General features: G+C 36.6%; 1 protein-coding gene across 13 annotated transcripts in view; it reads right to left on the bottom strand.

Annotated features, from left to right (window-relative positions):
- SENP7 (SUMO specific peptidase 7) overlaps positions 1-16591 on the bottom strand; it is a 35048-nt gene that overhangs the window by 17407 nt on the left and 1050 nt on the right. For 2 of the 13 annotated variants that reach the window (XM_015877068.1, XM_015877084.2), the window contains exons 2-8: positions 16228-16274; positions 13812-13916; positions 11807-11901; positions 6973-7170; positions 5200-5397; positions 1198-1298; positions 311-474 (exon numbers count right to left, since the gene is read on the bottom strand). In XM_015877068.1, the coding sequence (XP_015732554.1) occupies positions 311-474; positions 1198-1298; positions 5200-5397; positions 6973-7170; positions 11807-11901; positions 13812-13916; positions 16228-16263 (897 nt within the window). In that variant the 5' untranslated portion in view covers positions 16264-16274. Of the gene's footprint in view, positions 1-310; positions 475-1197; positions 1299-5199; positions 5398-6972; positions 7171-11806; positions 11902-13811; positions 13917-16227; positions 16275-16363; positions 16457-16591 lie in introns of those variants that run through there. The other 11 variants (XM_015877093.2, XM_032447876.1, XM_015877074.2 and 8 more) reach the window with 10 other exon arrangements.

Below are 16591 nucleotides of genomic sequence, written 5' to 3' on the forward strand. Positions count from 1 at the left end.
TATCTAGGTGTCCTATATCCAATTTTGTTTTCCTCCATGCTCCAGTCTGAAGGAAATGTAATCTTTCATCCTTTGTGACCTTTCTGCTTCAAAAAGCATATTCTGGTATTGTGAACTGAAGAACTTACATTCACTTTTCTTGAAGCATCACAACATCCTTTCCCTCAAAAATGTAACAATATTGCTAGACACCCTACTTAATAGTACAACTCTCATATTTTGAATGTTACTGTGGCTACAGAAGCACTCGTGCATTTAGTGTGGGCACACGTGCACATTAAAATTAACATTAAAATTAAACACAACTTACAGACTGTAGAAGCGATTTTTCTGGAATGTGTTCTTTACAATCATCAGAAATATGGCCACTAAATCTTCTTTTCCTTTTCTCAGAATCCAAAGAGCTTGATCCCTTCCAACTAGTAGAGTTCATGTTTTTTCTCTTCTTACCCAATTCATCAGAGCTCTTGTTTTCTGTGTCAGAATATAAGTAATTTAAGGGGTTATCCTTAAAAACCTTCATATTTGCTATGTTTTATATTAAATGCATGGAAATAGACACCTTCCGTAAGAGATAAGTTCTTCCCTTTCACAATTGTGTGTGCTTGCCAGAATGTATTACCTAGCATAATATGGTAAAGATTGTTACCACAAGAATTGATGAGAATGTAACCAAATTTAGAATTCCCACATACGGATCAGCACTCTACATTCCACAGATTTTCTTTTCGTTTCTGCTGAATACAACATTCTGCAATTCTTGCTTGAATCAGCAAATACTACTAAACAGTGTTCAAAAGATTGCATATCCCTCCTAGAGAATCAGCAGAGAACTCATTATTTTCAATAAGAAAAATCAAATACTTAAGAAATTTCAGTGGGGATCACAATTCAAGAATTAATATAAGATTTCACACCTATAACACACCATCATTATTTAATGGTGTAGTTATGCTTCTCTCAGTTTCCTTTTGTTCACAAATTTGATTCATCATTGCTCAATTCTTATTTAAAAACACAGTTACTACATTTTAGCATACTTGTAAAAACTTGGCTTTGAGGAAATATATATACTTCATGCAAAAAAAACCAATTAGATTATTTCTTTGCTGTCTTCATAATACTAGATTAAATAAAGACTCCCAAAAAACTCTCAAGAATTCATATTTAAATGCTAGATTATTGCTCACTACAAACCTTTCTTCTCCAGCTTTCGTCTTCTAAAAGCCAGGACAATGTTACCTATTTCTGGGTCCTTAGAAATATTGCCATCTGACTTTGTCAAGCAACGGTCTGACCTGTGAAAAACATTAATGAAAATTTATCTTTCATTTTGAAAGAATACTGAACAAAAATCTCAGCAGAAACAACTTATTCAGACAAACTTTTACCTCTCCGATAAGCACGTGGATCTTGGCAGATGAAATGCAAACTAATCCAGTTCTCATTATGAAAATACTAAGATACTCTGACATTGCTAATGAAATGGATGCAAGGAACGAAGATCTGAAATGTTTTGATATTGGACACTGAAATATTATTTTGCAGCAAAGCATGATTGCCACGAGAATATAAAACAAATTTTTAAAAGAGAATGTGTCAGCTGATTGTATCCTTGCCTTTGTCATGAATGCAGAAGGAATGAGGCAAAGTAGTATACTTTTTATTTAGATTTAGAACTGATAATAGAGTTCACTGGATAAGATCCTGCAATGAGAAGAGACTTGAAATAGAAATTCCTGCTCAAAAGAGCCTGAAACAGTAATGCTGAAAGGGAGTAAAGGGAGGTGAAGGAATGTAAATGAGGAATAAACAGAAAAGAAGCAGGATCTACAGTGTGGAAAACTAGAAAAGCTACAGGAGTTCATCTGAGTTTGTAATCTCCTTCTAAAAAGAAAAACTTACAGGAAAGTAATCACTTGGTTTTTTACTGTTGATTGCGTGTTTGTTTTTAATAAATTGGAGAATTTATTCAGGATGTGCTACAGTCTGAACAGTGTGACATCCCTACATTTGCGTCCGGACCTTGTAAATACACCTCCAACTTCTCTGGAAGATTAAAATTACATTAAAAACAGATTTTAAAAGTCTATGTAACTATGCTTTGGTTTCTAGTGTACGCACTAAGATACTATATTTAATTATATATTCATATGATATTTTCTTAGAGAAACTTCATAGAATCATAAAATTACTCAAAGATCAAGTCCAATCACAGCCTAACCACAGTATCCTAACTATAACAACCCTCTGCTAAATCATGTCTCTGAGCACCACATCCAAATGGCTCTTAGGGACGGTGGATGTATTTAAGTACATTCAGTATATATGACTTCTCTTCTGAAAATTTAATAGAAAAATAACCTTTGTGACCTCTCCTTTATTTGCCGTGAGCATCGGAATATAAGAAAACAATTTTAAGATTTCATAGATGAAGCAGTTTTAATGCTGCTCTGGAAAACTCATTCCGTTACTCCTTCTGTCATTTCCTTCAGTACAAAATGATTTGGGGTTAATAATTTTATAACTTGGAATTTTGCAGTCCAATCTACAAAGAGCTAGCTGATTATCATAATGGCTGAAATCACGAACAACTGAGTTCAGACAAGAACATCATGAAACACAGGAAAAAATACTATCGACATCTTTAACTAGACAGTCAAAATTGTTTTTGAGCAGGTGCCTAATCTGCAGTGCCATATCTGTAAACTGCATTATCACAGCTCTTTGGGAATGCTGTGAAGATACATAAAGATGTCCAGACTTCTCTGATATTACAGTGCTGAATGCTACATAAGTACCATGAAGAAATTATTCTCTTTCCTTTCATGATGAACCACAAACGTGTCCATATGCACCAAATGTGTAAACATACAGAAGCAATATTATTCTCTCTGTATAGTGAAGAAGACAAAGTCTTCCATAGGTGAGGCAGCTCTAGTTAGGGAATAGCTATAGCCTTACTGTAGAAAACTTATTCTGGAACCAACATATCTCTCAATGTTTGTATGCAGAACTACTATTTAATTTGACTGCTTTGATCCTTCAGTTGTTCTCAACAGCCATAAGAAAAGAGTATGAAATAAATCTATCAACAACCCTGAATTTCTTTATATTTAACACACACCTTAAATTCATTATGCTGACCACGACTTAAACAAATGCATTTCACACTAGCTGCGGAAAAAGCAATGCAAAATCCACTAATTCTTTAACATCAAAAGCAAGAAAGGAATCAGGGAACTCATTAAATTCTAGCTGACAGAAAACTGTTAACTTATTACCACCCTATTTTGATAACACACAATTCTTGATGAGAATTCTATGATTTACTTTGTGACTTCCATAGTACAAGAAAGGAACAATTTTCAGTATGGATGAATCCATATTCTAGCTATTTTGATGGTAACAGAGAATGTCAATATGGCCGTGTATGTATATTCACAAGGGGGGAGCTTTTAAACTGCTCTGAGAGGAAAGACCTCTACAGAATCAATGCCAGGTGTATTCTAAACACAGATATTAACCTCTGAAAAGTGAAAAGGATCAATGTCTTTGTTGGAAATAATCATAAGTTCTCCATTTTCCACGTGGTAGCTATTAAAACTCACATTAATACCCTGAGGTCACTGGGAGGGTGAGAGGAAGGGAGAGGTGCAAAATCCTCCTAACATTCCTGCTTTCTAGTAACAAGTTTTTCGCTTCACACATTAGTGGGTTAGAAAACACCAGATCTAAAGTAAGATGAGTAAATTACTCATTTACCATACCATTACTAAATTACCATAGTGAAAAAGGGGTCATCTAAAAATAGATTTTAAAAAAATCTATATGGATATAGATCTAGTTCCACCCTTATCTAAAAAGTCAGAACTTTACTGGTATATCACTAATGTATTTCTGTCATTGGGCATTATTTTCTCCACAGCGTTACACAGAGAACAGTTACCAGCTATTTCAGTCCTGAGGAGTTCAAAGCCATTCTTGTACTTATGATAAAACTGAACAGCCGGCCTTCAACTGTGATCATGAAAAACTATGCAAGATGCTTCCTCAGATTTTGAGAACTATATTTAAAAGATTATGTTTTCATCTCCATGAATGCACTAACTCCTCTTGTTCACAAGAATACCAAGAAGAAAAATAGAATTCTAAAAAATAGAGATTTTAAATATTTTGTAAAATAAAGTAATAACAACAGAAAATTCCAAACTTATTAACACTTAGTCCATCCCAAACTATGAAAAGATGCAATAATTCTAGATTGACACTTAACAGACAGTTTAATGAAGTGTTCTAAATCTCTTCTTTAAATTGCAACTTTGTCAGATTAATTTAAATAGTAACAGAGATCCCAACAGTAAAGGAGAAAACAGCTGCTACTAATTCAGGCTCGCTAACAAGTTTATATAGCAGAATGAGGAACAAGACTTAATTTTCTCAAGAATGTGTAAGGTTTCTTAAAGCTGGAAACTGTTGATTGTTCCCACAGCCACCAGTCATTCTTCTTTTCCTTTCTCATTCTGTTTTTTTCCCATAAATTTCTTGGTGGTTTTTTTTTGGTTTTTTTTTTTTTTTTTTGAATACTTTGCTACTGAGCAAAGGCCATAAAGGGCAAGAACTTACTCCAACTTCAAATGTCACCCTGTACTGAAACAAACATTGTATAATTCAACTATCTGCTAGTATAGCACATCCAACTTTGCTATGATAGTCAACATTAACATAAGAAAGAAAAAGAAAAACATTTGCTAAGCAACAAAATACACACACACGGTCCTTAAACTGTGCCAGTCTGCTGATGAGATTGCGACCTCTGGTGGATGAATGAGAAAATAAATGAACAAAGAGGAATCTGCCAAAACTTTGCAATGTTAATTGAAATTGTGGAAGAACATATTAAGAGCAGCAGCAAAGCAAGAGCGAAATATGTTTGAATTGCATGGCAACCCTCACAAATCAAAAACACAAAAAATGGAAATTTGTTCTACAAGAGAAAACCAGTCCATTAATATCAGGTACAGCACAAATCAGAATAAATGCAATGTTAAATTGGTTTGTTGGAGACGTTAGTTTTCATTCAAGAACACTGAAATGCTTCAAGGCAGGAATATAATAATTGTTTTAGGACAATTCTTATCCATTGTGAAGCTGTATCATTTCAGGAAGACTGAAAAAAATCAGCATGGAGTAACATACCTTTCAGACATAAAAGAACTTTCATGAGGAGAACTTAATATTTGACATGTTTGTGCGCTGGCAACAGATGATGAAGCTAGTTGACCCAATTGTAATTTCTCAGCATCAGATAAATTAGAATCAATTAATATGTGACTGTCCATGTATTTCCTTCCAATTCTCGTCCTCAGGACATTCGTCAAGATAACTTGAGGTTGCCTGCCATATATATAACAGTAAATCATAAATACTGCACTGAGATCTAGGGAAAGAAGTTTCATGTTGAATTCATGCATCTTAGAAGCTGCACGATGCCCCATATCAGCAAACATCATTACTCTTTTCTCAATATTATCTCAATATTTATGTCGGAGACATAAAACAAAATCCCATTATGGAACTTAAAATCCAGGGTAAGCAGATAAGCACAAAACATACAGGTAAGAATCCATACAGTGAAGGGCCAGTGAGAAAATTTCAACTTAACCAAATACAATTCACACTACGTCACCTCTAATGCATCATAAAAGTAAAATAAAGTTTAATAACTCATGTCTATCTCTAAGTAGCAATAGCTGTGTACATTTCTCTCAATTCTGGAGCAAGCAATCTTGATTTTCCTGTGAACAAGAAGCCTCCAGTAAAACAGACTGAACTCTCCCAAGCAATTAGTCAATAGTTAAGAAGCACATACACAAGAAGTTAGCATGAGATTTTGTTCCCTTCCTCAACTTCCAGGTGACACTGTACAACATAGCAAAAGCAAGGCTCAGGAAAAAAAATATCTTCTCTAAGGGTTAGAAGAGAATTACAAATATAAGCTAACTAAAAATATGAATATGCAACTATCCACTCAACCACAAACATAGCAGCAGCACAACTTACTGCTTTATAGCCTTTTTATTCCCTTTTTATTTGTCAAACTGGGATTTAATTGCTCCATTCTAAGTTATTTAGGATTATGATGTATTCTCATGGTACTTTTTGCCATGACAAACTATGTTGTCTTTTGGGTCTCTACTGAGTACATCCGTTGTCTTCACAAAACACACTCCAGTATAGACTCCACAGAGGGGAGTGCTCAGATCTGTTCCTTCACCGAGTTGTAAACCTAATTTTAATCAGGAGGCTATACTAAAGACAAGCTGTTGCAGAGGCCTACAGGTGATATGCAATGACTTATTATTATAAATATGATATAATGGAAATCTGATGCAAAAGAATATCACAGTCTGGATGCAAACTCCAATAAAGGAATTCCCTAAACATCAGAAGCTCAGAGAGAAACATTGGTAAAACAGACATTAACTTTAGCAATATATTTTCCTAGGTATCTGCAACTAAAAGAAACTGGGCTTGATATGCTTCTCTTCTGATTTTTATGCCTGTTTTCATATTTTCATGAGTAGTCTGAAACAGTGACAATACATTTGCAACCTTGCCTGATAAACAGGGTCATTAAATACAAGTGTGTTCTTTTTTTCACGATTAGTTAAAAAAAACAAAACTTCTTTTTGAGATTCTAATGACTGAAACAGAATGAATTGATCTTGACAGTACAGGATCACTGACCAGCCATCTGATCAGAAATCTCATTACAGTGAACCAAGCACCATCTCTCCCAAAGATCATCAAAAGGGAGCAGATACAGTGGAATTCAATCAAGTCAAATAATATAGGAATTTGAATAAAAATGAACAAGACAGCTGTGACACAACATAGAATACTTTGTCATGAAAAAAAAACTGCAAGGAAAATGATTTTGTTTAGTGATGTAAGGCAAAGACAACATACCTTTTAGACAGAAAAGGGCTGTGGAGAGCAGGGTTTAAAATTTGCCATATCTTTAGGCTGGCAACAGATGATGAGGGTGGTTGATTTGACTGCAGCTTGCCAGCATCAGAAAAATTAGCATCAGTTATAGGTTGTGCCTGTGTGTACTTTCTTCCTATTTTCGTCCTCAGGACATTCGTCAAGATAACTTTGGGTTGCCTGCCATGCATATAATAACAAATTAATAATAGGGTGTTGAGAGCTTATTAAGTCACACAAATGCAAAAAAAAAGCTTTTCCGTGAGTTCCCTGTCTCTGCATCATATCTTTTATCTTCAATGGTATTGACATCATTTTCTCAGCAATTTACAAAGTAATTCTCTCTGTAGGAAGGAATCATAACTGCATCTCTTATCAGCACATCCTTTCTGGGTTTCTTCTTCAAGCTAGTATCAGTGACTGATCGATCCATAAGTGATTCTGAAGTGGTAAACCTTCTGTGCAGGGGCAAGGAAATTGCAGTGAACATTTCTTAACACAGAATGTCATAAGTAGTATCATCATGGCCTTATAAACTATTCAAAAAAATATACGCTTGAGTATTTTTAGGGTACAATATTAACTATTCATGCTGTGGCATCTTGTTTTAGAACCATAAATACTATTGGTTTCCATATTAAAATTCAGAATACGATATTGCTATAAAATAGAACCAAATAAGATGTAATTCACAGTTTTGAAGGTTCAACTGATGATGTTTCTTCACTTTCACTACAGAAACAACACACAGAATTATTCTGTCCACAGAATAATGCAAGCAAGCCATGCAAAAGAAACTGCAAAGGAAAAACTGATGTAAAGCAGAAAAAAAGCAAGCAAAATATGCACCAAAGCCATGTTCCACTGGCAGACACAAAAAGGAACATGTACAACATAAGACTGGAGGCATCTTGTGAAGGAAAACCAAAACCGTATATTTTTGTTTCTAATGCAAACACCTGTCCTAACCCCTCTTGTCTACTTCAACAAAACAGAAAAAAAAAAAAAAAATTAAAAAGACAATTAAAAAGAAAATAGCAACAGGAAGAATGCTGCTGGTTGTTCCCCTTAAGTCCTAAATCATTTCACAGGCGAAGAAAAAGGCCCCACAACACCATCCTACCTTACAAAGCACAGGATCAAAACCTATAGTTTATTTCTATCAACTGAGAGATAATGTCTGACTTCTACTGCACTAAGGAACTGGAGCTCCCAGAATCAGCTCCTATCTCAATGATTACATATATATGTATATATATGTATGTATACCACTAGTTCTGGTTTGTTCAAGTTTGTATTAGAGATCAAAATCAGACCTGGAAGTTACTGACTTCTTTTTTTGAGTAAATGAATGGCAATTGCCTAGGTAATTATTTTCACTGCCTACGTTCTTCTACTCATAAGCCCAAATTTTGTACAAGTATTTTAATGGTGGCATGCCACATGCCATGGGAAGGTCCCCCTTCAAGTCCCATAACAGCTGAGTTTACAGAACAAAGCCACTTGACAATCTTGCTGTGCATTCATCCATCTGAGCTTCTGCAGTTTGTACACAGCCCACATGGTCCTTGGCCCATAAAGAGCCTCAAAGAATAAATCAAATATCAACAGGTAATGGGAACTTCATTGTCACATTCAACAACCATATCATTCAAAGAAGAGAACTTCTGTGTGTTGTCCTTATCCTCCTACTTCAAGGCCTTGATATTTCATCATTCCATTACAAGTCAATGTTTTAAGAGCAAAAGTGAACATTGCTTTGCTGGTCTTGGAAGTTACAACCACTTCGATCAGGGCAAGGGGGAAAGAGTATGTAAACGGCTGTCTCAGGGTAGCACTTGATTCAGCTATGATATATATTACAATTAATGTTTAAAATACCAGTGTGAAAGAATCATGCCTTTCTATTTAGTCTTTTGTTGTTAGATTTTTTAATTTGTTTTTATTTTCCTCTTGGACAACCCAAGAGTAACACAGCTGAGACAAGCGGATGTCTCTAAGCTCCCCTTCCAAGCAGTGACCTACAAACCAGGTCATTCCCTTCCTCAAAAGTAAAAAACAAAAAGGGTATGCAAAACTTTAATAGACCAGTTACATAAATATGATTACTATCTTTCTGCAAAGATGCTAATAAATTGGACTGTTTGTATCTAGTAACAGTCCTAATCTGTTTTAGCACAATCACAGCAACATGTAAGAGACCACCCACATATGAGGAGGGCTAGTGAACTCCCTTCAAACCCTGTCCAGGTAACACAAACAAATCACCTGAGAGCAACTTTTCACAAAGTCCTGAGCTGTGGTGTTCAAATGTAGGAAATGATGGTTTACAACACAGCTTCCTACCCTCGTGGCCCTTTCTCACAGTAGGAGGGATAGAAGCAAGAAGCTACCAAATTTTGCAATTCAGAATTTTAGTTAGACTGTGAGCAAATGTGAGTTTGTTCTAACGCACTCAGCTAGTCCTTTCTGACTAAAATTAGAGAGTCAATAATAATGCTCAAGTAATACTTTAGAGGAAATATAACTCCTTAAATATTTAATATTAGCTCCCATCAATGAAGAAAATTATACTTTATAAGAAAAAATAAGGAGCTAAGAGTTTGTTACTAAGTCTTATTTCCTACTTCTCAATATAAATAAGAGTCCTCATTAGGAAGAAGGAAGAGATAAACTTTTGCATTAGAAAGATTTGTAGCATACCTGACCCTCACTACCAGGGGAGTTCATGGAGCAGATATCACATTAAGTGCAATCACACAGTTATGTGCTGGACAACTAAGGTACCAGGCCTAACCAGCACAGACTGATGAAAGGCAGGTCCCGCTCAACAAAACTCATTTCCTTTTATGACCAGGTAACTTGTCTAGTGGATGAGGGAAAAGCCACAGATGGAAAGGCTGGTTCTGTTTAATACTTTTATTGATGATGTGGGTGAAGGGACTGAGTACACCCTCACCAAGTTTGCATATTACACCAAGTTGAAAGGACGTATTGATCTGCCTGTAAGGAGGCCATACAGAAGAAACTGGAAAGACTGATGCCACGCATATGAGCTCCAACAAGACCAAGTGAACAAGTCCTACACTTTGGTCACAACATCCCCCATGCAACACTACAGGGTTGGGGCAGGAGAGTGGCTAGAAAGCTACACAGAAGTATCAGAGGGCATGTACAGGAGCTGTTAGGTTATGGTCTGAACCAATTATTGGGCACCTAGTGAAGGGGTATGGCCAGCCCTGCAACCAGAAGGGGGGGACCCCTGGTCCACCCCTCCCTAACCTCATTTAAGGGCTGGCAGCCAAAAGGGAAGCATCTCTACTTGAAGACTGCCTCCTCTGGGAGTTTCCAGTGAGCCCTTATCCTTGGAAAAGGCTGAACTATTTCTTCTTTATTACTGGATTGTGACCACTACCTTTCTTGGGTGATCTGAAACTGGTTAAAGGCAACTGTATCTGCTGCCTCCTATCCTTACAGGGTAGGAGTTGACAGCCAGCTGAATATGAGCCAGCAAAGTAACCACATGGCAAAGAAGGTAAAGGGCTGCCCAGCTCACATCAGAAATACTGTAGCAAGCAGGACTACACGGCACTGGTGAGGCTGCAGCTCAAATATTGTGATCAGTTTTGGGCACCCCACTACAAAAAGACATTGAAGCCATGGAGCACATCCAGAGAAGTGCAAAGTAGGTGAACAGTCAGGATCAAAACTCTCACAGGGAGTGGCTAAGAGAAGTGGGATTGCTTAGTTTGGAGAACAGGAGGCTTTGCGGAGACATTACCACTCTCAACAACTACCTGAAAGGAAGTCGTGGTAAGGTGGGGTGAGCCTCTTCTCCCATGTAACAGTGATAGGACTAAAGGGAATGGCCTCAGTTCAGGTTGGATATTTGTAACTGATCACAGATGCCACTAAGCGTTCCCACAACCTGTAAACTTTGTTTCTAGCAGCCTCTACTGACAACAAATCACCATTGATCAAGTTCTAGTCAGAAAATGAGGCAGAGGATTACTTGCTTATACTTGCATGATTTGTGGTTGCTTCATGACCGTGAATATAATTAATTTTACTATGAAGTCAATATATTTCCTAGCTAGTGCCAGTGAATATAAACCTACGTTTTCATTTGACTACATAGGCAATAAAGTTTAAAACTTTTTTGGGTAAACTGTTATCCAGCTGATAGCTTCACAGAAGGTAGTTTTAAATAATCTGCCACAACCTCAAAGAAATCAACACATTTGCTTTTGGCAACAGTATTAAAAAGCACCACACTCAACAGTTCTTTATTCATTTAGGTGCCTTGAACACAGAGATGAGATGCCTAATTTTGGTTGGCATTTTTTGTTGTTTTGTTTTTAATAACAGCCCTTTCCTACTTATCATTATACCTGTTTGTTTTAACAGTTGAAGTCTCCTTAACAAGAATGGGCTGCAGAGCAGAGTGACATACAAAGGACAGTCTGGAAGCCTTAAGGAACTAAAATACCTAGGGCTAAAATGATAACTTACAAAGAGTAACAAACACCTTTCAAGATCCCATGCAGTAATTTCTCTAGTCACTATTGCATTTTCATTCTGATTTTGCAGTCTTGTATTTAAGCAGACAAAAAACAACAATAACAACAAAAGCATGGTTGTTTCATAATTCATTGGTCAATAAATCACTCAAACATGAACATCTAAAGATGGGTCAAAACCTTGAAAACCATTTCAAAGGACCCAATTAACTGAAGACCAAAGATATCCAAATCAGTAAAGGTTATTAATTTCAGAACATACAAACAGAATAATTCATTTTGAGATAACTTCGTACCCAATTGATTCTTCATCATTAGAGCTGCATCTATCACAGTCCCTTTGCTTTCTTCCTGTTGTAGAAGTCTCCCTGTTGCTGGCACTTAATCGCCACTGAAACAAAACAAACAATAGTGGAACACTGCAACACACTTAAGTGTCATATTGGACATTACATAAGAAAAATTGAACAAGGCCAGGCATTGAAACAGTGCAACTGACCAGATAGAGCAGAGACACAAAGAATATGAACAACAATTCTGTAACATATGGATTTGTTTACTATGTGTGTACTAGTGGGGTTACCAGGAACTTGCTTCATTTTTCCTCTGCAACAGTACAAGACAATTTAATTACTTCTGCATTTAAGGTAGCACTGTCCCAAATGAAGACTTAAACATTAGGTCTGTTCCAGATAACCACAGTAATGTTAGATATCTTCTTATTTAACGCCATGAATTTAACCAATATTCCATTCAAAAAACACACAATTCTGCAAAGCAACAGGAATCTGAAGGCTTTACACTGGCACAGTACAGCAAAACTTACAAAACTAGTAATTCTTCTTTCCCTTTCAGTTCTCTTACCTTACAAAATGTAATTGTATTTTCAAATTAAAGAAACAAAAACTCCACAAAAACATACAACTGTTTCTGCAATTCCAGAAATCTATCTCCTGCCACTACTTTCTACTCTCAACTCACATCAAAACCAAACTGAGGTTGGAAAACAATATCAGTCAGTCTGAAACCACATAGAGATATATGCAATGCTGTGTAAGTGTGCTGTGAAAGGGCATCTGAAAGATTCATGTCCACACCTCAATTTTCTCTTTTGCAAGTGTGTATGAAGACTAGGCAGCGTTTCAAAAGGCCTCAACTGCATTGAAAAATGTCATATATACACCAGTAAGAAAAACAATAAATGGAAAGCAAGACAATATTCAGGAAGTAAGAAGTGATTCTCCGATACATCTAGTCCAGTCATTGCTCTTATGGAGGCAGAGAGAAAGACAGAGTTCTACACGTTACCTGGCTCAGCAAGAGGCTGCTGCTTGTGACTTAAGGTTACACTGCCTCCTGCTTCAAAGCAGGAATTCAACTGGATGTTCTGCTCACTTTACTAGTAAAGAACGTAATACAGCAAGTCTATATTGCAGAACAATCAAACGTCCAGACCTACCATAAGAAATGGGTCACACTGTCAGCACTCTTGCAAGTCAAAAGAATTTCCCTCACTAGCCTTCTCTGTAAGGGAGCCTGTTTGACCAGTCCTACAGTTCTGAAAGCAACAAAACTGGCAAAAACTTCAAGCTGCATTGAAGCAGTCAAGAGTGACAAAACACATTTCCAAGATTTGGCTTTTAAAAACATTTAGCATACAAATCTGCTTGAAATTCCCTAAATATTTATTTCTACACATGACTGAGATGTTCTTAAATAGCATTAGCATAAATGATCATGTATAATCTTTTAACCTATTAAAATGAGTTATTCTATTATTATTATTCTACGAAGTCATGCTCTTTTTCACCTATTCTTAAGAGTTTCAGCTCTTAGATACAAAATAACAACCAAAATTCAACAAAAAAGTTACTTCCATAGTGTAGTGAGAACAATTTGGATAAGCAAACTGAATATTACCTACAGGTCCAGGAATCAAAAAACAACAAACTACAGAAAAACTGCACATAAACACACTTGCCTTCAAACTCTTCAGTTAAAAGTTAACTTCAGTACCCGAGATTACTATGGAAACCTGTCAAACTATGTCTGAGAAGCAGCTCTGCTTTTTAATGATACAGCCTGGTGATACAGCACAGATTTCCCTTACCGTAGCTCTAATACTTGCAGACACATTTCAGATCTACACACTTGACGTTCCCAGGAAAGGTGGGTCAGGTGCTGATCAAATAGGTACAAGGCAGCACTTGGTACTTAAAAAAGTAAAGTTAAAACAAACAAACCAAAAAAATCCCACAGAACTCTCCTATGCACTTTACACTGCAGAGAACTTCTCTTTACCTCTCTTAGAGGGTAGTCCCAATGCTGAGAGCCTGGGAGCCTTGCCAAAGGGGACTGAACTTGAACATCATCTGACTTGTTTGGTTTCTTCTTTGGAATACGAAACTGAAAATAGAGGACGTTACACACATGATAAAACTAAATTACCCACTGGTGCTAGGAGCTCACATACTGCCAGATGCAAAGTTTTTATAATCATCAGGTAAAACAAAGTTGCAAGCAAAGCACTGACCTGTTACTTAGAAGCATTCTCATTCATGTTTCACCATAAATTGATGTCATTCTATCAGGAGCTGGTTTTAACAGATGAACACCAAGAAAAAAAACTAATCTTATTCATTTCACAACAACCTCAAATATGTGTCCAAGAGGTGAGAACAAAACCAACCTACTATTACTCCATATTCTTGGCTCTCTCTAACTTTCTAAAACTCTAATTTAATCTTCAAAAACAAAACAGCTGAATTATACTGTTTGCTCTCCAAAAATAAATAAAGAACATTTATCATAGTACTAGTGTTTAAATATGATTATTTAGCAATAGCATACTCTAATGTCCACAAAATAGTATTACCTGTTGTCATTACCAACCTTATCAAAAAAATAAAGAATCATACAGTTGTTTGAGTTGGAAAGGACCTTTAAAGGTCATCTATCCAACAGCCCTGCAATGAGTAGGGACATCTACAGCTAGATCAGGTTGCTTAGAGCCCCTCCGTCCTGACCTTGAATATCTCCAGGGATGGGGCATTCACTGCTTCTCTGGGCTGTTAGTAATTCTTAGCAATCTGCCAGTACAAGAAATAACCTTAAGAGTGGAAACCTAGACATTTCTTCAGGCATCTTGATGTGCAAAATCATAAGCTGCAAATGGGACTAGATTCAAACACAGTAGGTACGGAACACAGTACTGGTATCTTTCAGTTAATTAATTGCATAAGCCCAAGAAAAAAGGTAAAAGTTATTCCACATGACAGCTACTGTAAAGCACATTGTGAGCTTTATTTGCAAACTGCCTGATATCCTGCTTTGCAAGATGAAATCACAAGTCAGTATTCTAGAAAAGTGTGAGGTCAATAACTTAATTAACATAGAAGCTCCATTCATTAGCTCTGTATGCAGTCCTTCAGATCATAACTGAAGCATATTGCACCGCCAATTAGATAATCCTTCCATTTTTAAACTTAAATCACTATTACTCTTATTTTTCTCTATGTCTAGGTCTTTCTCTAGGTCTGAATTTCTGTACAGTACCTCAAGCTCCTTTCGATGTTTAAATACAAATACAATACCAGATGCCTCGAGTCATAAAGGTCAAATGTTACATACAGGCAATGCTTTTACTAAAAGTATCTCTTTTTTTTTAATTATTATCATTTAAAATGCCTGCAAGAAGAGGTATGTTGTTGTCTGGATAAATGACTTAAATTTTAATCAATCAGGATGCTTTCTTCAAACCCATACATTAATGGTGCGCTACCGATTTCTCTTTTTAAAACACTCAGAAATCACCAGGTAAGATGCAGACTATAAAACTCCTGACAGCACAGAGTTGTGTAAAATTTAAATAAGTGTCATAGAGCTTCAGACAACTTCTGTAATAACATAACACTGAGAACAGATAAGGTCAGACTCAGAGAACAGAAATAGACAATCAGACAGAGGGAGAAAAAGCATAAGATACATTTCATCAGCAAGATTTCCACCTCAGTGCACCATATCCTCAATACGTTTGTACTCATTAAAATGTTGGTTAGCAATAGCTGCAATTAACATACAGGACAAACATGAAGTGCAGTGTATACAAGCTGCATCAGCTTTCCCTTCACAGAAAGCAGATGAATCAACCCATATATGCACTTTGTAGATTCCTCATCTGAATTAGTAGAATTTGAAATCTATCTGGAAGTTCACACTTGTAGAAGCAAAAGTCAAAGAATACAAACGAACAATGTGCTGGAAACATTCCTAAAATACCAGACAGACCTTACCTGGATCACATGCCTACAGTCTGTTTTCACTTGTGCCTCCATTGCTCCAAACTACAGCTAATATGGATATTTTAAGAAAAAAAAGCACTACTATATGGATTCTTACACACATCTCAGTAGACAACCACAGATTAATCAGCTACGCAGCTCATTTCCTTGAATATTAATATTTAAATGTTACTGAGGGCTTAATATGGCCTTGAAAAGTACTCAGTTTATGTTAAATGTTAACCTATATTGTAATAACACGTTCAGCAGTAGATATTGCTATTGATTGCTGCTAGCATAAGGTAGTTCTCAAGAAAGCTGTTCCAACAAAGGGAAAGCAGGACTCTTAGAGAATGACTGGTTACATAAGTACAGCCAGAACACCTCAGCATCCCCACAGCCTGAAAGCTACTTGTTGTAAATTGTAAAAGACTTACACCGACATGACTTGAAAGTGACGATCTTCTTTCCATGACTCTCTCCTCTAGAAAAGAAAGGCACAACTGTATGGTGACAATAATGAAAAGATGGTAGTTGTAAATACCCAAAAGGTTATTTACAAGAAAAACTCACCCACATGGAAACCTTTGGTCTGCTGGGAACTGCTGAGGCAATCTTCACCAAGGAGCAATCTCCAAGAGACGCTGCCTTAGTGGTGGTCAGCCCTTAAATGAGGTCTAGAGGAGGTGGAGCCAAGCTCCACCCCTTCCGGGAGCACAGCTCAATTACTCTCACCTGTGCTCCAACAGCTGACCCAACACTTGCCTCAGCTGATTAATCAGAGGTTCAGGCTGTGATTAC

This window comes from Coturnix japonica, chromosome 1 (genome assembly GCF_001577835.2).
Source record: "Coturnix japonica isolate 7356 chromosome 1, Coturnix japonica 2.1, whole genome shotgun sequence".
NCBI lineage: Eukaryota > Metazoa > Chordata > Aves > Galliformes > Phasianidae > Coturnix > Coturnix japonica.